Below are 26,210 nucleotides of genomic sequence, written 5' to 3'. Positions count from 1 at the left end.
GGACTGGGCAGTGCAGGGCAGGACTGGGCAGTGCAGGGCAGTGCTGGACAGTGCAGGGCAGGGCAGGGCAGTACAGGGCAGGACAGTGCAGTGCAGTACAGGACAGGGCAGTGCAGGGCAGGACAGTGCAGGGCAGGACAGTGCAGTGCAGGGCAGGGCAGGACAGTGCAGGGCAGGACAGTGCAGGGCAGGACAGTGCAGTGCAGGGCAGGACAGTGCAGGGCAGGACAGTGCAGGGCAGGGCAGTGCAGGGCAGTACAGGGCAGTGCAGGGCAGGACCGGGCAGTGCAGTGCAGTGCAGGGCAGGGCAGGACTGGGCAGTGCAGGGCAGGGCAGGACTGGGCAGTGCTGTCAGCAGTAAGAGGCGCCTCCAGCGGACACACGTAACAGCCGCAGTACCTCCGCGACGCCTCTTGAGAGCGCGCGCGCGCGTCGCGCGTGGCGGCGGCGGAGGGCGCCGTACAGCGCGCAGGCGCACCCCTCGCGTCCCGGCGGCCGTGCGGCGCGCGTTCCGTACTCCGCGGGCGGGGGGGGGAGCGCGTGCGCGCGTGGGTGGCGTACGTCGCGCATGCGTACTCTCTCCCCCCCGGGGGTGGTGGGCGCCGTACAGCGCGCAGGCGCATATCGTCGCGCCCGGTGCGCGTGCGTACTTGCGCCCCTCCCGCCCACCGCCACCACCGACCGACCGCCTCCCCCTCAGAGCCCTCGCGACGCCCCCCCCCCCCCCCCCCCCGCGGTGTCAGCCCCGGGGACCACCACCACGGACCCGGTGCTTAACAGCGGCGGCTCCCGGCGGCTGAGGGGACGGGACGGGGCAGAGCTGCCACTCGAGGCCCGGGCTCCCCCCCCCCCTCCCCCCCCACACAGGCCCACAGGCCCGGCCATGGCCAGCGGGGCCCCGGCGGCACTGGACGAGGTGCGCGAGGGCTTCCTGTGTCCGCTGTGTCTGCAGGACCTGCTGTCCTTCACTCAGCTCCAGCAGCACTACCAGGAGCGGCACTGCGGGGAGGGCCGGGGGGCCGGCACCCCGCTCAGAGGTACACCCCCCCCCCCCGACACCACACCACCACCTCCCCCCGGGGGGCTGTCTGTCTGTGTGGGGGGGTCTGTGTGTGTGTGGGGGGGGGTCTGTGTGTGTGTGTGGGGGGTCTGTGTGTGGGGGTCTGTGTGTGGGGGGTCTGTGTGTGGGGGGTCTGTGTGTGGGGGGTCTGTGTGTGGGGGTCTGTGTGGGGGGGGTGTGTGTGTGGGGGGTGTGTGTGTGTGGGGGGGGGTCTGTGTGGGGGGGGTCTGTGTGTGGGGGGGTCTGTGTGGGGGGGGTCTGTGTGTGGGTCTGTGTGTTTGTGGGGGGGTCTGTGTGTTGGGGTGAGAGAGTTTGTGTGTGTGGGTGGGGGGGGGAGGGAGCTCGCCTTGTCAGTCTGGCTCCCAACCCCTCCCTCCCCCCAAAAAGCTCGGAATGAACACAGAAGTCGCTGGGAACACTCAGCAGGTCAGGCAGCATCTATGGAGAGAGGAAAGTGGTCCTCACATACAAAGCCCTCCACGGCCTCGCCCCACCCTACCTCTGCCACCCCCTGACCCCCTACCGACCCGCCCGCTCCCTCCGCTCAGCCGCCTCCACGTCCCCCGCCCCACCCGCCCCACCATTGGCGGGAGAGCCTTCAGCCACTCTGCCCCCAACCTCTGGAACTCCATCCCCCAGTCACTCCGCCTCACCCCCTCCTTGTCCTCCTTCAAGTCCCGCCTCAAGACCCTCCTCTTTGCCCCCTCCCCCCCCCACCTAAACCACTCCAGCTCGGGTCTGAAATGCTGTGCACTGTCCAGCCCCTCCTCCTGACGTGAAAGGCGCTCTACAAATGTAATGTTGTTGTTGTTGTTGTGAACGCCTCAGGTTGAGGTCGATGAACGTTCGTCAGAAAAAAGGCAAGGAGTTGCCGGCTTTCTCCCTGTGTGGTCGGCAGTTGGTCTCTCCGGCTCATGGCCGCTGGCGGCAGTGACTTGACAGCAATGACTGACTGCTCTCCTGTGACTATAATAATAATAATAATATTAATAATAATCCTTGCCTTTGATATCGCACCGTATCTCGTCTTTCCAGACGCCTCCCAAGCGCTTCGCAGAACTTACTGTAAAGCGAATCGGCTGTGTGTACTCGGTGGCCGAGACGCGGCAGCCAATTGCGGGTTCCCACCAACAGCCGTGGGCTGAGCGACCAAATTATTCTGCTGCGTTGCAAATGCCAGATCATGTCTGACTCCTCGTCACTTAATTATGTCATGACTAATTATTACGCCTAATAATAATCCTCCAAAAAAAAAACAATAATTAAATTGGTCATTTTCAATCTACAACTGTTTGTGGGACATTGCTGTGCGCAATTGGCTGCCGCGTTCGCCCACAAATATACAGTCAATTCACTTTACAGTGTGTTCTGTGAAGCGCTTTGGGACGTCCTCCTGACGTGAAAAGCGCTATATCAAATACAAGGATTATTATTATTATATTATTATTATTATTATGACACACAGAAGCCCTCAGTGGAGTGGGCGATGGCTATGTGCTCAGGAAAGCTATTCTTCCAGTAATAGTCACAATGCCCCGAAACTCAGGACCTCTCTCCTTCAATCCCTCCGCCTTCCCCCATCCTTCCCCCATCTTCAGGTCGCTCCTTAAGATGTCCCTCTTCGATCGTGCTTATGGTCTCACCGCCACCCTGCTAAAAACTTAACTGTTGCTGAGAACTCGATGGTTCTTTAACAGATACTTATTTTTGGTGGAACAACGGCTGGGCGAGCGGGCTGGCAGTAAGGAGCAGGTCAGGCAATCCAGAATGAGGTGTGCCAGGGCCGAGGGCATGAAGGTAGTGAACATCTGATGCCATCGGTGCAGAATTACGGAAGGAATCTGCCGTCTTTGGCTCAAATGAGAATGGCAGTATTTTGGTTCGGTGAAAGAAAAGGAATCAGGTTGTGTGTTCAGCACAGTGCACCCTTAATAATAATAATAATAATCCTTGCATTTGATACAGCGCCTTATTATGACTTCGAGGCATCTCAAAGTGCTTCACAGAATATACTGTACAGTGAATCTGACTGTATATTTTGTCTGTACACTGCATGTGCAGCGGAGAGCTGTAACTGCGTTGCACTATGGATAATGGCTTGAAATATTCCTCCACTCCAGATTTGGTTCAGAAAGCTAAAAAAGCGAAGGACAAATTTCTGAAGCGAGATGGGGAGGACAATTCGGACTCTGGCCGTCCAGAATCTTTTTACCCCGGAGGCATCGATCCGTTGATGTGGGAGCCACAGGAGCTTGGTAAGTAGCTGTTCATTTTCTCTCTCACTGATTTTTTTTTTCCCCCCTCGAGAGTGACGACCGTTGCAAGCGCTCTGGGGCGCTACCCTACGCGAGGGGCGCTATATAAATGCAAGTTGTTGCTGCAGCAGTGAAATATTTTTCTTCCGCTTTTTTTTAATAGGTGCCAGAAGGAGTCACCTTGACTACTTCAAGAAGCATCGAGCTGCGAGAATTGACCACTATGTCATTGAAGTGAACAAGCTGATCATCAGGTTAGAGAAGGTGAGCTTATCAGACACTCTGTCGACGTGTCAAACTCGTGTAATTGTAAGTTTAAAAAGACAACGTGTGAGATACAGTAGAGACACTTTGCCTTTATTGTAATCTTTCTTTCCCATTTCTGTATTTATTAGCTTACGGCCTTCGACCGAGTAAATATGGAATCAGCCAAAATCCGAGGTGAGTGATATGAAATCTGCAATGCTCTGTGACGCACTTGCTTTGTAGATTTTAGCATTTAAATTCGAATCAGATTATTTATAAATCATGAACTAATTAATTACAGGCCAACCCTGAATTTTTATTTATATGAGTTCAATTTGTTATTTTAGATTAGTTAGAGTTTACTTGAAATAAAAAAAATCGACCTCTAGTAGCAATTCTGTGTAGCTGAATCTCATTAATCATTTCAATCACTCTGTAATAACTAATATCTTGTGCTTATGTTCTGGAATGTATTGCTATCTCGAGGTCACGTATAGCAGTGTGTTGGTTATATTTAACATGCTGAGCAATAGGAAACCGGATAATCTGAGAATGTGTCCCTCTGGATCGGGAAGAGGTTGTTTGCTTCAGTGAAATGTAATGCTTGGGTAAATATATACTCTGTAAATGATCGTAAGTGGAGTCATTTTACCCGGGTTGGGAGAAAGGGACGGATCCATCATCTCCCTTTTCGCCGAATTTGAATTTAGCAGATTTACTGCTGCAAATAGAAAATTTGTGAAACGTAGTGAATGGGAATTATTGGCTCGGTGTGCTCGGTGTGGAGATATAGGCCAAGTCTTCTCGATGAGCTGATCGCGCCACTGGCACAGTGTGACAGTGAGCCGTGTGTGCAGCGTGTGCAGGATTTTGCCCCTTGCCTTCAGCTCCCCTCTCGACTCTCTATCCCCTCCTCGCTCCCTCCCTTCCCTCCCCTCACCCTGACCATTTCCCCCCAATGCTCGGGTCCCGACCCAACTGTCCAGCGCCTTGGGACGTCCTCCCGACGTGAGAGGCGCTCTATAAATGCAATCTTGTTGTTGTTGTCTTGTTTACTTTCAGGAAACGTTTTGTCTTGCAGATATTGAGCAGTCGGTTGTTCCTTGGGTGAATGATCAGGATGTACCTTTCTGTCCAGACTGCGGCACCAAGTTCAGCATCAGGAACAGGCGACATCACTGTCGCCTGTGCGGCTCCATCATGTGCAAAAAATGCATGCAATTTCTGACTCTGGCGTTGGCCAGTAAGTCCATGTTTTTTTTAAACGTTCGTTCATACAGAGTCCTGGGTGGGGGAGAAGCGAAAGGGATCGATGACGATAATAATAATAATCCTCGCATTTGATACAGCGCCTTATCACGTCTTTGAGACGTCTCAAAGCGCTTCACAGGCTATACCGTAAAGTGAATTGACTGGATATTTTCTGATCATCTGTTTCAAATTAAATGAAATTATCTTCCTAGCTTTTAATGACTAGCTTAGTAAAGCTATTATCTAATATGAAATAGAGTCACCCAAACTCAGATGATGTCTGGCTCGGAGGGTGGGGTTAGGAGGGTAGGGGTAGGAGGGTGGGGATAGGAGGGTGGCCGAAGGTGCTGTCGAAGACAACGGTCTTGAGACGGGCCTTGAAGGAGGCAAGGGAGGGAGCGAGGCGAAGGGACTAGGATGGAGCTCCAAAGGGCGGGAGAGAGGCTGAAGGTTCAACCAGCTCTGCATGCGTTGTGCCTTCAGTAGAGGAGGAGGAGGGAGGCTTCTGTTTAAGCTGCCCTTGACTCAGTCTGGTTCTGTTTGACAGACAAGCTGACGAGCGCCAGCCGGGAGGCTGTAGCCTTGAGCCACAGCCCGTCGCAGTCCCCAGGCAGCAGTCGCAGCTCGAGGCGGGGCAGCATCAACAGCGTGAGCAGCATCAGCTCCATCCTGGAGGAGAAGGTCGACGAGAGAATCCGCTGCTGCCGACACTGCAGTGTGACGCTCCTCAGGCGCGAGCAGCAGATCGACGAGAAGGAGAACGTCCCCGAAATTGTCAAGCTGTACGAAGTGAGTGCCCCGGAACCTCCCGTCCCCTCCCTTAACCTCGCCACGAGCAGCTTTATACCGTAGCTACTCTTCGCAGCGATTCGGAGCTTTGTCAGGTTCACCGCCTGTCGCTGCTGTTTATGTCTTTGCCAGAAACTGAGGCAATGCATGGAGAAGGTCGATCAGAAAGCCCCCGACTACATCAAGAAGGCAGAATCGTTAAAGTGAGTACTTTTAAGTGTATTTAACGGCTTTTCTTTTTTTTTTGATGTACTTGTGCGGCAAGAATGTTTCCTGAGCGTAATGAGAATAACCAGAGATTGATGAGTAGAAAAAAAGACTCGTGAGAACTTTCTTCCTGATCCCGAAACAAATCGAATGAGATCTCAGAGGGAAGGTTCCCGGTCATCTTTTCCACATAACGTCATGTGCATTATATTATAATAATTATAACATTCCTTGCATTTGATATGGCGCCTTATCACGTCTTCGAGACGTCTCAAAGTGCTTCCCAGGATAGACTGTAAAGTGTTGTTTATAGACTGTAGATTTTGTGGGCAAATCGCGGCAGCCAATTGCGCACAGTGGTGTCCCGCAAACAGAGCTGCCATTTTTGGGCACTGTCAGTAAAGGACCTTTTCATTCAAGTGTTTGTTTATTCTGCGCTATGTGACGCTGCTTTTTTTTTTACCCCTTTGCAGTGCTGGAGAGACGACGTACAATCTTGAGCACACCACTGACACCCGACTGGAGCTACAGAGGTTGTATGAGTTGATAGACATTTTCAGGTAAGTAGAAATCGCACAGATACCCTCACCTTCAGATGGAGGGGGAGGCCGTGATTGGTGATCAGGCGAGGGAACCTTGCATGTTTTATTTTAGTATTAATCCCCCCCCCTCCCCCCTCCCCCTGCCCCTCCAGCTCAAGAATGTGGAAGCCAGTTCTATAGCTGACATCAGCTATTTCGCCCTCCTGGTATCTGATCGTCTCCAATCCCTCCTCACCGACTCTCCCAGCTTCACCGACTCTTGCTTCCCTATGCCCACTACGTCAACTTCAAGATCCTCGTTCTTACTTTCAGGTACCCCTCTGCCTCGGCCTACCTACCTTTGATTTCCTGAAGTCCTCCTTCCTGCCCACTCCCTCTGCTCTGCTAACACTGGCATGTTCCACATCCTCCATCCCAGCATCATGAGGCAACCCTTCAGCCCATTGCCCTCTGGAAATGCTCTCCCTAAATCCTTACACCTTCCCTCTCTGGATTCCAAACCACTGTGTCTTTGGTCATTTCCCTCCCTGCTCAGGGCCCCTCTCCATCCTTATGAAATGCTGTGAGAATTTTGAGCCATTAGTAGGATTCAAAGAGCAGTGCTAAACACGAGTATTTAAATTGCAGTAAAAAGATCCTGTCCCTTGGCCTCAAAGATGACCCAAAGCCACATCCAAAGACTGTCCAGCTGCAGAGGATGATAAGATATGCCTCCACTCTCTTTGTGCAGGTAAGCAGCCCGTGTTTCTGAGTGTCACAAGGATCTTGTTTGCTTTCACCAGTTGTGTACTGTATGCCACTTTTGGCAAGAGAAAAAATAAGCAGAATAGAGTAACTGCTGTGCACAATTGGCTGCCGCATTTCACCCGCAAAATACATAGTAAATTTACAGTATATTCTGAATCATTTTGAGACGTCTCGAAGATGTGATAAGAGTCTATATCAAATACAAGGATTATTATTATTAAAGCATAAGCTGCTACATTGTTTCTCAGAAAGTTAATTGCATTTGAATTTAAAGAAAGCATTCTCCCCGCAGGAAAAGCTTCTGGGGCTGATGTTTTTACCAACTAAAGAACAATATGAAGAACTGAAGAAGCAGAGAAAGCAGGAGCTTGAAAAGAAGCTTCAGCTGGAAAGACAGGTGCGATATTATTTAGTCTTACACCAGTAATCCACTAACTATTAGTCCACATCCATTAAATCACAACATGGTTGAAATCGTCAAAATACTAATCGTAACATGTTAATTCATGTCTGAAAAGGCCAAAACATTACCAGATGACATAAGGACTCTGGCACTTGGATTGGACTGTGTTTGAATTTGGAATGCATTGCCTGAAAGGCTGGTGGAAGCTGATTTGATAACTAACTTTTAAGAGAGAAGTAGATAATTATTTGGGGAGGACAAGTTTACAGGGCTATGTGGAGAGAGCGGGGGAGTGGGATTGAATAGCTCTTTTCAAAGAACTGGCACAGATGAGCCGAATGGTCTCCTTCTGTGCTGTTTAATGCTATGATTTGGACGTGACAATAAGTGCACTTGTAAACTTCTGGAAAGTTTCATTCCATAAATGCAACTGGACCCCAGATCATTATGTTAGGATGTATCATGACAGTAGAAAAAGAGCGCATAGGATTTGAGGTATAAAAGGCAATTTCAGGAAGTTTTTCTTTATGTAGAGCGTAATCAACGACTGGAACAAGTTGCTCGGGAAGCTAGTTGAAGCCAGAACACTTGATTCATTTTAAAAGGAGCTTGATGCAGTGATGGGGGGGGACGGTTGGGTGAGTGTTCTGGAGGGATGGGGTTGGATGGGCCAAAAGGCCTTCTTCACCCAGACCCATCTTTTATTTCAGAACGCACTGGAAGCTCAGAAGCTAAAGACGGAAAAGAAATGGAGAGAAGCTGGTGATAAGCCAGGAGTCACTGCCAACGGCAACGCACTACACTCCCCCAAGCCCACAATCCGTAAAGCTAGCGGCTGGCTAACAGCGACCAACGTGACCTGGGACATGGAAAACTCTGACCCACTTCTGCAGCAGATTGAAAACATTAAACATTTTATTCAGCAAGCTCAACAAGCCAGCCGCTTCGATGAAATCTGCACTTTGGAGGAAAACCTGAGGCAGTTGCAGACTGAGTACGATGATCAGCAAACTCAGAAAGCCATCGAGCTTTCCAGAAAGCAGGCGGAGGAGGAGGGACTGCAAAGGGAACAGATTGATCGCCTCCTCCTCCAGGGGCAGCAGCAGAAGAAATTATCTCAACACTTACGCACCCGTTCTTTAGACTTCAGAGAGGTGCACGCCAGCCCTCAGACCTCCACTACAACCACAACACAAAGGTTTGACCGAGTGAAAGAACCGGACCTGAATACTGCCCAAAACAAGCAACGATTGTTATCAAAAACGCAGTCCATGAGAACTTTTCATCAGCCAACAAATCCGACCAATTTAGCCTCTCTACCGACCTACCGAGAGATGCCAGAAGCGAACAGAGAGCCGCAGAGAAGAGTCGGCTCCTTAAATCCATTTGAAGATGACAAAACCGGTAATCCCTTCGTTGATGAAGATGCTTTGAATCCATTTTGTGATGAGAGCTCAAGAGGCTCATCTCCTGCTAAAGAATTTAATGACAAAGGTTTTTCTAATGGAATGAACGCGACCAATCCATTTGAGGGCAAGGAGGCGCCCTCCAATCCCTTTGAAGATGAGAATCTCTTTCTTAAGCCTGACGAGCCTCAGAATCCTTTCGAAGAGCCGGACTCGACAAATCCGTTTGACACAGACGATGACTTGAAAGCAGAAGAGGAAATTGAGGAAGAGCTACTTAGGCAGCAGATTAACAATATCCGAGCGTACATTTTTGATGCGAAGCAGAATGGCCGAATGGATGAAGTCGAGCTGTTGACTGAAAACCTCAGGGAGCTGCAGATTGTGTTGGCAGAGCAGAAGTGCAAAAGCTGAATACTGCAGCGTTTGCACGATTTTGAGGATTTTGACGAGGTAGCATGGTATCTTAAGCTCATTTATATTTTCTTACCTAAATGTATTCAACACTAACCCGCGAAGCTCGTATCTTCTGTGCTAGATACCCACAATAAGGAGCAGTATGCATTTTTTTTTTCTTTCGGCGGTCAACATACGGAAATTTTTTCGGTAAACTAAATCAAGATTCTGCTTTGATTGAGGCTGGGTTTTTTTTTTAAAAAAAACCACCGCACGCACACTTGTCGAGCTTTTTACCATCTAAGCGTGTCTGTAATGATGTGGAGAATAAGCTAAAATGTGTGTCCTTCGTGGATGAAATTTGGCAGTATATTTGACCAGTGGCATCAGTCTATTTTGTATCCGGGGAAACGTCGAACATGAAAAACTTCGGGGAAATTATGCGATGCAATTTGCTGTGATCTGTGTAGATCTGAAACACACAGTCTGAATGAAGGTTCTGGTCTGTGTGTGTGTTTGCTGCTCCCATAGTTGCATAAATTGAGGCTGCAATGTTCTGGAGGTCTGCTGCTAACCGAGGATATTTAATACCGTTGAGTGTATTCTGGGTCTTATGCGTTTTGAGCTGGAATTGATGGATAACTTGAGTATAAGCAATCCAAGGAAATATTAAATTGGGTGGGGAAACCACCCTTTTTTTTGGGACCTGGGTTTGAAAACGGCCCAAACAAAATGGGATTGTATGTTTTTTTTNCCTGTGCATCTCTGAGTAGACAGTCAGAGTACAGGAACAGTTTCACTGAGCACAGATTGCTCTTCACAAAGGTGCGCACAGTATACCAGATTTAAATGTTTTGTTTATGTTAAGTGTTTTTGAACAAGATATGATCAAGAAATTCACACTATGGGTGGGAGGGGGTTTCGAGCTATGTTGGGTGTCCCTGATCATTTTAAATGACTTCTACTGGAAATGGGACCAAGAATCTTTGTTGCTGGGTTACATGCCAGTCTTACGAATGAGATGGTCACAGATTAAACTGAGGAGATGCTTCGCCCTTAATTTTTCCTTTGCTTTCTTCCCCCCTCCCTCCCTCCCTCCCCCATCATGGAGAATATTGTGACTAAAGTGGTGCATCTCATGGAGGTGGGGTGGGGGTAAACGGGAGGCAGAGGAGAATTTGATCATTTACCTCATTTTTACAAGCATGTTAATTATAAAGCTCATAGAGTTACGGTGAGTTTTATACCTTGGGTGACCTGACCTTAGTTTGGGGAGGGGGGGGGTGTGGGGGGAAACAGAGATGCAGAGTGATGTGTTAAGGAACTGGAGGCTTACTGGGTGTGGTACACAAAGCACTACATGGAAAGCTATTGATCTTCACACAGATCTTAACGGAATCACTGATGACTTAATTTATGAAATGGCTCAGCTCTTGCGTATTTTCTCGGACACTTTTAAATGATGTGGGTTGTGATGAATGGCAGATCCTTAAAGTTCCACATTAGATTTTTTTTCTCCGCCAAGCTCCAAGGATACGTCTTATTTGCATGTTGTTGAGTACAGTTTGCACGTGTGTTCATGGTTGTAGGCGAGCTGCATATTCTAACTGTGTCTCGGCGCCACAAAATAGAAAGCCTCCTTTTAAAGTTTGTATACATTTTTAATACTAATTTTACAAAGAGAATTTACTCACAGAATGGAGTGAAATGATCAGCAGGACTGGACTGTTCCGATATCCTGTCTTTAAGTTGGCACGCCAATGTGTGCAGTTAACTGTGATGCACTTTATGAAGCACAAGGACTTGGAGGCTGTTAAATTGTGACAACAGTACAGTAACGAGGCACTGATTATTTTATGTAGGAATTCTTGAATGTGTAAGGGATTGATTGGAGAGGGGGCTGTGAAAATAGGACTTCTTGTGCTGACGATTGCCAAATCAAAGGGGTAGATGGAAACAAAAATCTGGCAATTTACTCTGTAATTACAGTACTGTCATATCCAATACCATGTACTCACTCTGCAATCTCCTGCTCTCCTAGAACCAGGAACGGCAGTACTTTATTTAGTAAAGAGTCTGTTGGCCTGGAGGTTGGTTTTGCCTTCTTGCTTGCCGGGTTAATGATATTAATGATCTCTTGAAGATCTTCGAACAGGGTTACATAATTTTAACATTGATGTCGTCTAAATGTTTTGTCTGGTGCTTGTGTGTCAAAACTGACAGCATAAAATTGGAATGGGAAATGGCTTATCAGTCTATTTGCTGGGAGCAGGTCTAACACTTTTATGTTCTGTGCTGTTCCACCTTATATAGAATGTTTCTCAGCATAGTTCATACTTCTATCCTACAAAGCTTGCTATATAATATAGATGATTAATTTAGGACATGGCCCAGCTCTTGTGTTGAAATGATGTAAGTTGTATAGACTGAACAGTCATTTGCCCAAATAGTCAATTATTGCACAACTGGAATTTACAGCAACTCTGGGGACAGCAGATATCTAGAATTAATACACTGGATAATTAATAGATTTGCTTTTATTCCCTTAAATCCATTTGCAGTAACACAAGGTAGTATCTTGCTTAATGTAGTGTCCTACCCCTATGCACCTTTGAACTGTGTTTAATTGTTAATGGGAACAACAGCAACAGTTTACAGGCCTTTGCCCCCAAGCAGTGAATTCCCCAGGTCTTTGACCACAAGAACAAGTGACTCAAAGCTCAATCATTAATGTTTTTTTTTAAATGTCTGTCTTGTAATTCTGCAATTTGTAATCACTTTCGGGCTAGTGTAGCATGAATAGGTCAAATAACTTATCTGACAGGTGTCAGAGAGTGTGTGGGAAGATGGTGCATATGCAGAGTTGACAAAAAAGCTTCTGGTGGGTTTGTTGCAAGTGCAGGTTGTACAGACAGAAGACTTAATTTGAATCAATCTGGAAATGGACGGAGCACAGACTGGAACTGTTGGGTGGGTTTCCCAAACCACTGCCCAATCCAAAGAGCCTTCCCATGAGCTTGACCTGCGGCTGAAGTTCATCAAACTAAAGAGCATTGAGCCACATTAACTCAACACTGCACAAGAAGCATAATCTTCAAATAAGGGCAAAATGAAGCCAGGGATGGCTGAAAATAACCCCCCTTTTGCTTGTGGAAAAATACCTGATTTGATTCTAGGACTAATAATCTACATAAGATGTGGAAGATTCTGCCTGAGTTGGACTGTAGTTGGTGCCGAACTATTTGTGTATCTATAAAACGCACTAACCAATTTTGTGTACCTTTTACTCATGCCTGGACTTGATTTTTAAAAAGGATATAAAGCATGCACCTAACTTCTGTGTGACAAACCGTATCAGTTGATATTTAGTTTAACAATGTCTCTCTGTGCAATATTTAATTCCAGTATGAAATCTTCTCGGTGGTATTTTCTTTCCAGGACGGAGTACAAAACGGAAATAAAAACTTCCTTCAGCCTTGTCCAAAGCTTTATTTACAAATCCCCGATGTTAACTACTTGCTTTTTGCGCTGCTCGCTGTGCTGCCTTGTATTTTCCTGTCATTTCCTTTGGCAGAGCGACAATACCGGGGCAAGGCACCTGTCCTTCAACCTCACAAATGCACTCTCGCAAACAATATTTCTTGGGCCCAAAGTGCGCCGGGTGTGACTGCTTCTTCTGAGCTTGTTCCTCTGCTTGGAGAACCTCTCTGTGTGGGAGAAGGTATGCATTAATTCAACAGAAATGTTGCTATTAATGTCTGAGCAAAACAGAGTCAAATCACTTCTACCCTTTCACCCATAAAATATACAGTTAATTCACTTTGTAGTAAATTCTGTGAAGCGCTTTTAGACGTCTCGAAGACTTGATAAGGTGCTGTATCAAATTCAAGGTTTATTACTATTATTATTACCCTTCAGGAGAAAAAAGAACAACTGAAGTTAACTGGGTTTCTGCAACTTATGTTTCTGAATCTTTCCAAGAAAACTCTAACTTCTCCCCCAGTGAATCGCATCTTGTGTGCTGGATAAACGTGCCAAACTCTGCCTCTCAGGGAGGCTTTGCCTTAATACAGAGGACAGCAGCCGCTCAATATTCACTGCAACAGCTGTTATGAGGAAACTGACAAGCTGCTCCCGACATGCAGTGGGTTTTAAATATTCCTTAACTATAGCAATTAGTCTGTGCTGAAAAAAATTATGGCAACTGACCGAACTGTGTGCCAAGCTCCTTCAGAACAGATCAAGTGGACAGTTGCTAATTTACCTTACAAAGCTCTAGCATCAGTTGCTGGGTGTGAGCAGAGTAAAGATAGAGAATGTACACAACTGGCTTCTCTCCCTTACCAGGTCCAAAACCATTTGGGGGGGTAGTTACTTCACCTACAAGAGCCACATTAACCAGACTGTTACTGGGCTTGATCTATTGAACAGGCAATCCCTCAATAATTAAGTAAGAATGTTGTTCAGTTTTCAAACATAAAAGCTGAGAAACGACCGAGCATGATATCTGTTTGGTGGGGAGACAGATGTGCAAACCACAAGCCCAGCGCCCGACTAATCAAGCTCTTGTGGCCCAGAGGTAAGGAGAATCCAAGACGGCTGGAGAGTTGGGTCAGCTGCAGTGAACAGCCAAAGGCCCGGGATGTGGGTTCCCCCACTTTACTACATGTTCACTGTCCAGCTACGTGCACCATCATAACTTTTGGGACCTTGTTAGCGTCTTGATCTATTGGATTTGGTCTATTTACCCCCTGAGCACATCCCCAAGGGACAGCTCTTCTGAGAAGCGATGACAACTAAATGCTTACTGGGTTTTTCCAAGGATGGTCCTCACATGCTGAACGATCTCTTTGTTGGTCTTTCCCTCTACATCGACTAAGACTTGTTCAGCATTATCTGGACAAAACAATAATTACATTTGGAAAAATTAACATTAAAATGTACATTGAAATATATAAAATTTACTACATTAACAATTAAAAGTGGTATATTCAATCTGTACAATTGATAATGCATAGCAATAAACAAACAGTGGTGAAAAAGTAGTTTTTTTTAATTTAATAACTGATCAAATAATACAAACAATAATTCTAAGTGTATTGACAGTGGACTAACCCTTCTGGGATCCCAGAACCGAGCACTGCATCAAATAATTATTATGTCAACATGAGGATCAATTAAATGTCCCAACATTTAACACAGACGGTATACATTCCAAGTTAAACCAAAATAAATACATACGCAGTGGATTGGGAGAAAGAAATCTGCAAGACAGTAAGTACACTTACCTAAATAAAACTTCAGAAATGGGGATGGTGTCATGTTTTTGAACATAACAATCTGAACCCAGGGGTTTTTGTACTGAATCTGGGGTATATTGAAGAAAACAAATTTTCTGCAAGGAAATAATAGTCATTAGTATACAGGCAGAAGAATCACCTCTATCAGTCTTCATCTTCACTAAAACCTGTGCGTTGTACAATGATGATCACTTTATCAGAACTTGCATCCTGTACAGTGGTCATGAGTAGCCATCTATTACAGTCTGTACACTGTACAACAAGCTGTTTCTAATCACCTGTATGAGAGCCTATGTACTGTACAATGAAAGTGTAGCTTAAAAAACAGATAAGAGGGTTTTAGATATTCCCTAACTATAAACAAAGCTGTGTAGTTCTGCAACAATCTCAGTTTATGCCGCAATCAGCAGTGTTACAGCCAGAACGACGAGGAAAAAATGTCTTTTTAAAAAAAATTAGTTAGTTGGATTATCTCTGAGATAATATACATTGTACAATTATAATAACATCCAGCAGAGCTTATACTGCATACTGAAGACGTGAAAAGCGCTATATCAAATGCAAGGATTATTATTATTATATTCAATTAGGATTATTTGTAAAGAAACTCAACAGGACATTCAGCAGCAAAGTTCAATCCCCACAACCCAACATAGCATCAGCTTCATTTTGAATGCCCCTTTTACTCTGTCTCTAATGAAGCAAATGGCAGCACATTTACTTGGTATAATAATCCTTGCATTTGATATAACGCCTTATCACGTCTTCGAGACGTCTCAATGCCCTTCACAGAACAGTTTAACTTAAAGTATACTCGCTATACAACAGTTTTACCTTCTTTATAGATGTGCTCATACATTATATGACTCCATGACACCCTTCTCTCTCACTATACAGTACACTGGATGCGGAATGCCCTGCCGGATGCCATGTCTGGCTGCAGGGTGACACGCTTGGCAACGCAATGTTGGAATCGACCTTCCCCTCTATGGTGGTCTCGGTCGTCCGATTCCTGTGACAGGTGGGTCTGCAGTACAAGGGCACCGCTGATGGCAGCACTGCCCGGCCCGGCCCATCGGCAGGACCCAGAAGGGCAGACCGGTCACTGGGGGCTGGGAATCCTCCCGCTCAGCTCCTGTTGACCCCGCAGCCAAAGCCCTCACGGCTCGGGTGGTCCTGGCTGGACAAGCAGCGGGAGAGCTCGGCCGGACAGCGATATCAATGGCAAACTGTGTGGGTTTAGCTGGTGCGACTCCAGCAGTTACCCCAACGTCCACTCTCGGGTCTCCCCCCCCCAGGCCTTGGCTCTCACCGACCTGCGCCGCATTACCCCCTCACCCCCACCGTCAATAACCAGGGACATCAGAGCCATAGGAAGACCCCCTCACCCACAACCCCCCACCCACCCAGACCCCCCCACACACCCACCCAGACCCCCCCCCACACACACCCAGACCCCCCCCCAACACAGCCACCCAGACCCCCCCACACACACACACCCAGACCCCCCACACACACCGAGACCCCCCACCCACACCCACCCACCCAGACCCCCCCCACACACACAGCCACCCAGACCCCCACCCACAGACCCAGACCCCCCCCACACACACCCCCAGACCCCCCCCACACACCACCCAGACCCCCCCCACACACCCAGACCCCCCCCACACACACCCAGACCCCCCCCACACACCCACCCAGACCCCCCCACACACCCCAGACCCCCCCACACACACCCAGACCCCCCCACACACCCCCCACACACCCCACCCAGACCCCCCCCCACCCCCTGACCTTGCTCCCTCGTTCAGCTCCCCGTGCGTGTTGTAATTCACCGTCATGACCTTGACGGAGGGTTTGAGCACCACAGGGCCGGAGCGCAGGTACTCGAGCGTCCGGCGGACGGGGAAACGGCCTTTCATCGGCATCTCGCGCCTCCCTCCGGGTCCCGCGCGCCGCCAGGCAGGTCTCGCGAGTCCGCCCCCCGTTACGTGATTACGCGGCGCCCCGGGACATGTAGGCAGAGCCCCGCCCCCGCCATTGCAGGGCGAGGCCCAGCTTTTCCCGGCGGAACTACACATCCCCGAAGCCTTTGCGGCAGACCACTTCCGGTTTCCTCCTCCCCCCCCCACACACGCACACACAACCCCGCCCCCGGGGTTAGGTTCCTCCGCGTTGATTGGCTGCCCCCCGGGGTCTAAACCCGCCCACCGCCCCGCCCACCGCTCGGTGACGTCAGGCTCCTCTTGTGCCTGTCCTGGGGGACACCTCCCCATCACACAGGGCAATAGCATTCATAATAATAATAATAATAATAATAATAATCCTCGCATTTGATATAGCGCTTTTCACGTCGGGAGGACGTCCCAAAGCGCTTCACAGAACACACTGTAAAGTGAATTGACTGTATATTTGTGGGCGAACGCGGCAGCCAATTGCGCAGAGCAATGTCCCACAAACAGTCGTGGATTGAAAATGACCAATTTATTATTGTTTTTGGTTTTGGAGGATTATTATTAGGCTCTGTGTGGAGTAAGGAAACTTGCCCGAGGTTTCGCCCTCTGCCTGGAATTGAACTCAGGTCTCTCACTTGCAAAGCGAGTGCTCTAACCACTGAGCTACAGGACTCCACTGCCCCCATTGCCCCCAAACCAGAAGGGAGCAGCTTTCTTAGTGCTTTATCATCATCATGATAATAATAATAATAATAATAAGCCTTGCATTTAATACGCAGGATATATTTTGTGGGTGAAAGGCCCGCAGCCGACCTGCGCCCCCGCGCGGAGCCCTCGTGGGTTTGAAGTGACCAATTCTTATTTGCTAAAGAAAAAATAACATACTTAAGGGATATTTTTTTTAAAAAAATTTTATTTAAAAATAATTAATTTTAAAATTAAGCCTGGGCCAGCAATCTTAATAATTAATAATTATTAAATACTAATAATTATTGTTATTACAATAATGTAATAACGTTAACAGTTAATCCTGTTAAGCGCTTTAACCACGACAACTTGCATTGATATAGCACCCCTAACGCCAATCACTTGCATTTATACACCCGGAGCACGGAGCTTTCAGTGTCTCGCCAATGTGATAAGGCGCTATCTCAAATTCAAGGGTTGGTTTACCATTGTACGTGCAAATCAAAAAAAACGATTTAATATTTAATTTATCAATCTGCTTAATGCATTAATTAAGCGGCTTTCTTTTTACTGGACCATTTATTGGCACTAACAGTGTGAAATTGTCTATTCAGACTGCTGAGTAATGAAATATGTCAAGAGGGTTTTCAGAAAATAATCACAAGGAATGCAGTGTAAGTGTGAGATAAATGGATACGTGAAGGAATAGGGTATCGAGGGGGGTGGGGGATAGGCGGGAGAGAATGGATGAGGCTGGGTGGAGGATGATGTGGTGAGTGGTACAGACCGATTACGTCTAATTCCGCGATACAGTGCTTTACAGTTTGTCTATTTCAATGTTAAAAAAAAGGGGAGTGTTCTGCGAGTTGACTTTCTATATTCTTACCTGGCAAGGAGTGGGCGGGGGGGGGGGACCCGATGAACCCGATGGGATTTCTCCCAGACATCAGGAGGCTGTTCTTAAAATGTTCTGTTTTTATTGGCCGTTGTGGCGCGCCGTTGAAACGTGCCCGTTTGCCATTTGGTCGCGAGATGCAACAGCAGGAAGGCAACCTGATGAAGACAAAAATAAACGGGCTCAGCTGCGATTGCCTCACTGCCATATTCGTACAGTCGACTATATTTTTCCCCCGAAAACAGCTGCATTGCTATTCTGATATCCACAAGGAGGTGGCAGCAGAAATCTGATCAGAAACAGATCAAGCTTCTGAAACTGGTTGAAAAGCAGAGAAAAAGAAAACAGCAGCGACAAATTACATTTGTAGAGTACCTTTCACGTCGGGAGGACCACTAGCTCATTACACTAAAACTGGTCCCACAAAGATTACCACAGAAAAGACAATCGAGAGTCCAAGTCAAGAATAGCATCTCAGTATTCTTGCTGGTAAGGAGTGGGGGGGGGGGGGGGGGGTGGGGAATAGCTCTTTAAACTCTGACTGAGAGAAAGCTGATTACAAAGCACATTAGGAAAATTTGAGAAGCTACACAGTGAAGAGACGTTGGAATAAAGGCATGTCATATGCACAAGGAAATCAAGGTTAATTTTATTTAACAACCCACAATTGATTCCGATATAATAATAATCCTTGCATTTGATAGAGCGCTTTTCACGTCTTCTAGACATCTCAAAGCGCTTCACAGACCGTAAAGTGAATTGACTATATTTGTGGAATAACACTCTCTGTATTGGTCTCCTTAACACTGATTTAAATTGACAGGTGTTATTGGCTCCTTCTGTAATCTCACAGCTAGTGAAAGACCAATAATATATCACTGGCCAAACAACATTCTCAACACAGACAGAGCACAATCTAATATATCTACTGTCTACTTGACTGTAATAGAGATGCAAGGTCAGGGTAACATTTACCTTAGTGTATCTATCCCAATTAAACAAGAAGGGAAAAATATTGATCATACAATTTCAGGATGTCATCCTCCCAGGCTCATGTTCGGATGAGACATTAATCGAAGGTCCCTTCTCTTTACTTAAGTGGACGTTAAAGATCCCACAGAATATACAAAACCAGAAGGGAGTTTCTCCCTGGATCCCTGCCAATCCCCCAGATAAAATTGATCACTCACCTCTTGGCTGTTTGTTGACATTGGAGGGGCAAATTGACTGCCGGGTTTGCCTACAAAGTGGATATTTACAGTAAATCCTGTGAAGCGCTTCAAGGCGTCCTCCTGATGTGAAAGACATGCAAAGGTTTTTTTATAAAAAGCTAAAAATGGTGGTGAGGCAGTTAATTTAGACACAACAGTACTTACCAGGAATTAATAATAATGAATCACTTACGATTTACGCGTTTTACGATTCCATTTGTATTTTGTCTGTTCTTCGACATGAGAGATGTCAACATCATCCCACCTTTTTTTCTTTCCAATGTCAGCATCAAACATTCCTAGGTCAGGTACAGGACAGAACTGAATTTCTACGTTCTCTGGGCTGGGTTAGAATGCTACTTAACTCTATGAAAGTTTCTTCCCTCTCCCAATTACATGGATCCTAAATATAAATGATTCTGAGTCTCAGGCCGTAGCACAAAACTGCCTCTCCCCGGCATTGATCAACAGTTCCCTTATAATGACAGAAGTAACTTTGATTGGGATGCAACACACACAGCAGTTTAAACTGTTCCCAGTGAAAGGCCTAGACCGATGAGTTATCAATTAGATCCCATGAGATAAAGCAATCGACCCGGTGGAACATGTAACTACAAGGCAAATAATTAGATCCTGAGTTAACTCACTCTTCACTGCCACAAAAAGTTCTGTAACTCTTCCCTTTACTGCCTCAACAATGTGCATCAATGTTCAAATGGGGGAAACAGCAAACGTATGTTAACTTAGGGCATGTTTTGTCCTGTGAACTCTCATGTGCCAGGATGACAACTTTTTATTTTTTGTTCTTCCCTAATACCGAGACGTATCTGGAGAAGTAAACTCTGGTTTCATAAAACAACACACAAAACCATTGCCGTGTCAGACATCTTTTGAAAGTGTATTTTTAAAAAGTAAAATAACTATACACAATTGATTTTCTCTTGCCACAACTTTCACAGAACAAGAAATTCATTTCCAAATATCCTGGTTTAGACAATCGCCAAAAATATTGCCAAAGTAACCTGACAGTCGCGAGTCCGATTCCCTCTTCAGAGCGCAGAATCCAAGTATGATGGAAACAGAAGAAACAATTTTCAAATAAAAACAGGGTCCATTAAAAGGAGAGCTGCGTTTTAAGGAAATGTTCCACTTTAATATTATAAACCTTTCTCAGGCAGGAGTACTTTGCAACAAAGCGGGATGCGACATCCAGACAGCATTTAATGAAATGCATAAGCACCTCCATGCATTGCTATGCTCTATATACAAAAACAACAATGCAGCTTCTCTTCATGATTAAAGACACTGGTTAGATATAAAATTTTGATATAAAAAAGGAACATGCGCTCGTTTTTCATGAAATCACATGTACAAAGCTGATTTCACAACAAAAAAAGTCAACAAAGCAACAGTGTTTAAGGTTTTTGAAACCTAGAATTATTTTTGTTTTTAAACCAGCAGACTGACACCATCAATCTAAAAAGTACAGTAGTTATTTACTATAATACACAAATGCTTGCAGCCTACCTATTCACAGCACTCTGCCTAGCAACACTGCTATGCAGAATGTTACAAATCCACACCTTCTAAATCTTACACATCATTTTCTTTTCTAGGAAGAAAATGCATAAAAATAACATCCTTTTTATTTATGTTTTTAAATCTCAGGAGTGCATTTTTGCATTCTAATTATAAACACCAAAAAGCAGATCTCTAATACAGCGTTTGATTGTCATGGCAGCGAGTGACGAGAGATGTGAATGGATGAGACGCACAGAGACAGGAATTAGATGCCAGAAATAAAGACAACACGTTCTAGTTGTGAGAAAGGTAATGGTCTTACAACAGGTAGCACATTCGCGAGAAAACATTGTGCTGTTAACCAAAGTTTTTTTTTTTACAAAGCAACTCTTTTCAGTTCTGAATGATGGTAAATCAATGTTTTAATTTCCTCCTCCTTCCAGGTGCAAAGCAGGATTATGGCCGGGATTAGGAAAAAGAGTGGGCTTGTAACCTCTTATCTGAGTGCATCATGCAGATGTGCCAATGATTTGGCTGTTGTACTCTGCAGTCTCCATTCGAAGGATGTAAGGAATTATGCTATCAATCTGAACATTTCCAATCAGGCCGGTAAAGAAGAGTTCCTCTGTGATGCTGGAATTCATCAATCTAAGTGCTGGGAGCCGCAGAAGGATCCGTGCAAGTCTGCGAACGAAATGAATCCCAATTTGTTAAAAATGTCAACCGTTTCCCCAAACTGCCCAGCCTGAGAGGATACAGCTAACTAACCAGAAAGCCTGGAGATTGGAAGCAATAAGGCGAACTCCAGACCTTTCAATTCAATCACTTTACCGGGTTACTGTTACACATCTTATCTGTGGACAAACAAACTGTTACACTCTCTCTCTGTAACCACGGGGCCACACTGCAATAACACAGAGAAATCGGGGCTTTATTGAAAGATCAGTTCTGAAAGTTGCAGTAATAAATATTGCTGCGCACACGCAGTCTATTTCCTAAGGTTCTGGCGTCAGGAACCGCTCACTAATGAGGTTTCCCAGCAGTCGTGGGGATGGGAACTCATCTAACATCATTACTATGCATGAGTTTTAATTTAACATGTACCCAAACCATGTACACGTTTCACCTACAAAATACAAAGTCAATTCACTTTACGGTATATTCTGTGAAGCGCTTTGAGGATGTCTCGAAGATGTGATAAGGCGTTATATCAAATGCAAGGATTATTATTATTACGCACACATCATAGGACTCTTGTCTCTGAGGCAGAAGGTTGTGGGATCAAAGTCCCAATATGGGGCTTGAAATCACAACCTTCCGATTCAGCAACGAGAGTGCTATCAACTACGCTGGCAGCTAATGCTGACACGTGATAACAAGGCTTTTTATTGTGCCTTGTCTAGAGTGGGAGAGAAGTGGTAGAAGAGCCTCCAAGGTTTGGCAGGCCAGGTTTAACTTTCAAAGCCAGGCACTACTCAAGTTTTTGTTCCACTGTAAATTATAGTTCAAAATTAGAAGTTAGAGGCTGAGAAAGTCTGTTGCAAGTTATTATTCAGGAAACAAAGGTCACGTTTCATGGGTAAGATTATCAAAGTTGGACAAGTTCATCCTGCCTGTTGTACTGCAGCCAGTGTATTCATAGAAGGCTATACATAAGAACTAATGTTGTTTATTTTACTTAATAAGATTACCATGTAGTAAGGAAGTGTAATGTATTTGGACTGTGAATCTGCCGGGAACTTGCCTGTATGTGTCATCAGGGTATGTTTTTTGCACATAGTCTTGTAACTCCATCTGGGCTTTCTCTTGGAACTTTTCAATTTGACTTGTATTGTTCAGTCCTGGGTGATCTAGAGAAAATAAATGTCAATCAAGATGGAGGAGACTCTTATTGGAAACGGTAATCTGATCTTTGCTCTCCTGTTGCATAAGGGGTTATTGTACAAAGACAATTTTCATTCTAGAAGTGACAACAGCACAAGCAATCTCAATGCAAATCAAATGTTTCTGCATCATTGGGCTGCAGCCTTCAAAACAATATTAGGATGTAAGTATTGAAAAATGACAAATTTGATTATCGGTGATTGGTGAAAAGTTAAACGTGCCTTTCAAAACGTTCTAGAAATCTTAAGGAAGAAAAAGCAAACTTGTACCGACATAAGTAAAACTCACACAAAAATTACCAAGTATGGATACCAATATATAATACTGCATAATCTGAAGTCAGTTTGGTAATGAAATACCATGCACTTGAAGAATTAGATAACCCCATACATTCCATACTGGCTGGTATAAAATGTATAACTTTCCTGGGACATTTATTTCAGGACAGCTGGTCTCCCCAGATTAGCTGAGTGAAAACTCATCTCTCAGATCAGTGAGTCAGTGCGCCTGAAGTCATCTGCTCTCTATGAGTCAGTTTGGGGGTACGGAAGCGATGAGGAGATCTACAGCGTAGACTTCAGCTTGGGGGAGCGAAAATCAACATTATAATAATCGTTGCATTTGATATAGCACCTTATTATGTCTTCGAGACATCTGCTTCAGAATATACTGTAAAGTCAATTGACTCTATATTTTGTGTGCGAAATGCAGCAGCCAATTGCGCATAGCAGTGTCTCACAATCGTGGATTGAGTGACCGCATTACTGTTGTTTTTCTTTAGTAGAATGGGTTTGATGGACCAAATGACACTTATCAATTCATACTTACAATTTGGAAGCTGTGAAATGTAAAGAATTGGGGCAGCATCAAAAATTACGCAAAAACATTGCGTCAATTTCCATTTTTTGGATTGATGCTTTCAGAATGGAGCAGGCTACAATCTGGTGTGCACCATGATTTCAGCTAACCATTATATCAACCAGTGGTTTGTGCCGAAAACTGAATTGTTTGGTTATGGAAGAGCCAATTTGATATTAGTCAAAATATTATTCAAACGTGCACGGGAATTGGAGACCCCATAGTTCTGGGTGTCATTGCATTTCAGCTGCAGTGTGTTTTTTTTGAATGGGCTTCAAGTGCATAGTCATCAGCATCAGACATTCTTTTGTTCATCAGCATTTCCGTCACCTTTAGAGAAGAGTGTTAAGTTGACCATTGCAGAATTGAAAATGCATACCTTGCTTCAAGTCCCTGGTGGCCTCATACTACTTAGTTGCAAAGAACAATCCGAAAACACTTGTTACCAGGACAGTCTTGCTTGACCGCACTGGCGAAGTTTAATAGTTCTGTCAGTTCTAAATCAACTGACTCTGTCCACCAAACACCCCTGCAATTGTTATATGCAATTAATGTGTCTCCATAATCCTGAATGCTCACCATGTCAACTGCTTTGTGAGGCCAATAAAAACAGTGTGGAGGTCCGCATGTTCTCCATACTGCTGTGGAATTGGATATGTAACAAATACCATTGCTTCTCTGTGATCACAATGTCAGCCGGGCCCTAATTAATAATGTTAGCTCTCAGGCGATTGCAAAGTATTCCTTACATCTTGCCAACAATCAAAAGTGGGAGATAACACAACCATTGACACAGTCACTCTTCCTTAAGTTATTGCAGAACATTTTTCAGTTTCTAGTTATTTTGAAAAAGAATAGTGCTCGCTCGGGTAGCCTGAAATTCTTGGTTACTGCCTGCCTAGTTCTTGGGTAGGCAGTTACACATATTCTGAAATAGCATTTGTATATTTGTGCATTAGAACAATGTTCTCAACTAGCCTTTTTGTTTAGAGACACAGTGCAAAGTTAAATTGAAATAATATAAATTTTCTTTAGGGCCTCTTGCAAGAATGCTGCACTGTGGAGTGATGTCATTCCCACAGTGAGCTCCTGATTTTAATCATTCTCATGTATGCAGTTGCTAAGTGGAAGTCTGACAATCCTCACAGAGAAGTGAAAGTACAATACAAAGCAGAGAGTTCTATTAAAACTATAGGCCCCATTTTAATATAGCTGAGAATAAGCCTGCCTCGTGATAACATTCACTATGTCACTATGAATCAGCAAAGGAATGTTATCAAGAGATAGGCTTATTCTGTGGGAAGGAGTGAGGGCAGTAATCAGTCCGCAACATTCAATGGCTGGCTGGAAAGGTCATGAATGGAAGCTGAGAGGCACTGAGAGGTGACTTCCAAGGGGCAGAGATGTTGAGAATATGGGCTGAAAATTGCCTGTGGCTGTATTATGAGTACCACTGTCTTGAAGCCATATCAGTGGACAAAATACAACTAAATAACAGCTTAGTCAGTTATCAAAGTTTAATTTCCATCACTACTGTGAAGCTCAGTTTGAATTCCGAGGTGCATTTGGAAGCCTTACCAGGACTGAAGAGGGCAATGGCTTTGAGGTAAGCGTACTCAAAACCGTCGATGTCCAATTTGGCCATGCTGTTACAGAACTCCTGGAGTTTCCAGATATGCTCCATTACCACCTTCACCCTGTCCGCCGAGAGCTTGTCTGCGAATAAAAAGAATATTGTAGGAACAAAACTCTAGCATATTTCGCGTCAGCAGAAATAAACCGTCTATAAAACGTGCTCCTAGTCCAGTAATTCAATCGTGTTTAAGGTACAGAATTCTCCGAATTTGTCAATGGACCTGCAGCGCACCTCAAGTTGAAGGAAATTCACAATCTACTCATACTTGCTGGAAGGTGTACTTGTGAGGAAATCAGGCAAGGATATTATTCCCCTCACAATGCTCATGAAATGAAAAATGGTCATGAGAGCGGTCTGTACCAGAATAATTGTACTGCAACAGAAGCCATTGCTTTCAGTGTACAAAGGAATAAAAAAAGGCCACAATGAATAAACTTCCGAAGCTGGTATTTATTGAAACCAGACGTGTGTTATTTCCCATCGCACTGTGGGTCTGATTGAACCACCAGCAGAGTGGGTTGGGAGTGGGGAATTGCAGCTGTCTGTCCACCCTGCAGTACGGGGGGGGCGGAAATTGAACACCTTTAGGAGGTAGGAGAGGGAAGAAAGAACTGAACACTATTTGAACACTAAAGATTTGAACACTATATTTTTCTTTGTGGTAACGATTTAGCAACACTGAAAATATAGTTATTCTGTGAGTACTCGATAGTATAAAATGTGCCTAATGGAAAATACGTTCAAAACAACTTCTATTTAGTAACAGAACACTCTTCTAACATCAGTTTAGGTTTTCATTTCACCTGCATAGCAAAAACAGTTCCAATTACGACAAGATCATCTGCAAGCTCAGTTACCAAACATGTCATGCTCATAAGCTGCTGTAAGCTATTCCATGGAAACTCCACAATTGGTACATTTTAGCTGTTTTTCCAGTCCATTTTTACACTTGACAAGC

The 26,210-nt window shown here is 45.3% G+C and overlaps 3 protein-coding genes across 8 annotated transcripts in view; 1 reads left to right on the top strand and 2 right to left on the bottom strand.

Annotated features, from left to right (window-relative positions):
* Nucleotides 1-883: 883 nt before the first annotated feature.
* Nucleotides 884-12,783, top strand: LOC103176725 (rabenosyn-5). Its single transcript, XM_042339564.1, has 11 exons — nt 884-1,037; nt 3,181-3,315; nt 3,479-3,579; nt 3,711-3,756; nt 4,643-4,804; nt 5,360-5,601; nt 5,734-5,804; nt 6,282-6,368; nt 6,978-7,080; nt 7,390-7,494; nt 8,211-12,783. The coding sequence occupies exons 1-11, from the start codon at nt 884-886 to the stop codon at nt 9,318-9,320; spliced, it is 2,316 nt and encodes a 771-aa protein (XP_042195498.1). The 3' UTR covers nt 9,321-12,783.
* On the bottom strand, nt 12,772-16,628 carry mrps25 (mitochondrial ribosomal protein S25). The gene is made up of 4 exons (XM_042339565.1): nt 16,400-16,628; nt 14,591-14,697; nt 14,111-14,198; nt 12,772-13,009 (listed from the first exon to the last, which is right to left on the bottom strand). The coding sequence occupies exons 1-4, from the start codon at nt 16,531-16,533 to the stop codon at nt 12,811-12,813; spliced, it is 528 nt and encodes a 175-aa protein (XP_042195499.1). The 5' UTR covers nt 16,534-16,628; the 3' UTR covers nt 12,772-12,810.
* Nucleotides 16,629-20,230: 3,602 nt separating this feature from the next.
* Nucleotides 20,231-26,210, bottom strand: part of nr2c2 (nuclear receptor subfamily 2, group C, member 2) — a 42,171-nt gene continuing 36,191 nt past the window's right edge. For all 6 annotated transcript variants that reach the window (XM_042339531.1, XM_042339532.1, XM_042339533.1 and 3 more), the window contains 3 exons: nt 25,195-25,332; nt 22,619-22,724; nt 20,231-21,558 (listed from right to left, as the gene is read on the bottom strand). In XM_042339531.1, the coding sequence (XP_042195465.1) occupies nt 21,384-21,558; nt 22,619-22,724; nt 25,195-25,332 (419 nt within the window). In that variant the 3' untranslated portion in view covers nt 20,231-21,383. The remainder of the gene's footprint in view (nt 21,559-22,618; nt 22,725-25,194; nt 25,333-26,210) is intronic.

Source organism: Callorhinchus milii, unplaced genomic scaffold (assembly GCF_018977255.1).
Source record: "Callorhinchus milii isolate IMCB2004 unplaced genomic scaffold, IMCB_Cmil_1.0 Scaffold12, whole genome shotgun sequence".
NCBI lineage: Eukaryota > Metazoa > Chordata > Chondrichthyes > Chimaeriformes > Callorhinchidae > Callorhinchus > Callorhinchus milii.
Note: the sequence above shows the minus strand (reverse complement) of the source record. Positions and strands in the feature narration are given on the sequence as shown.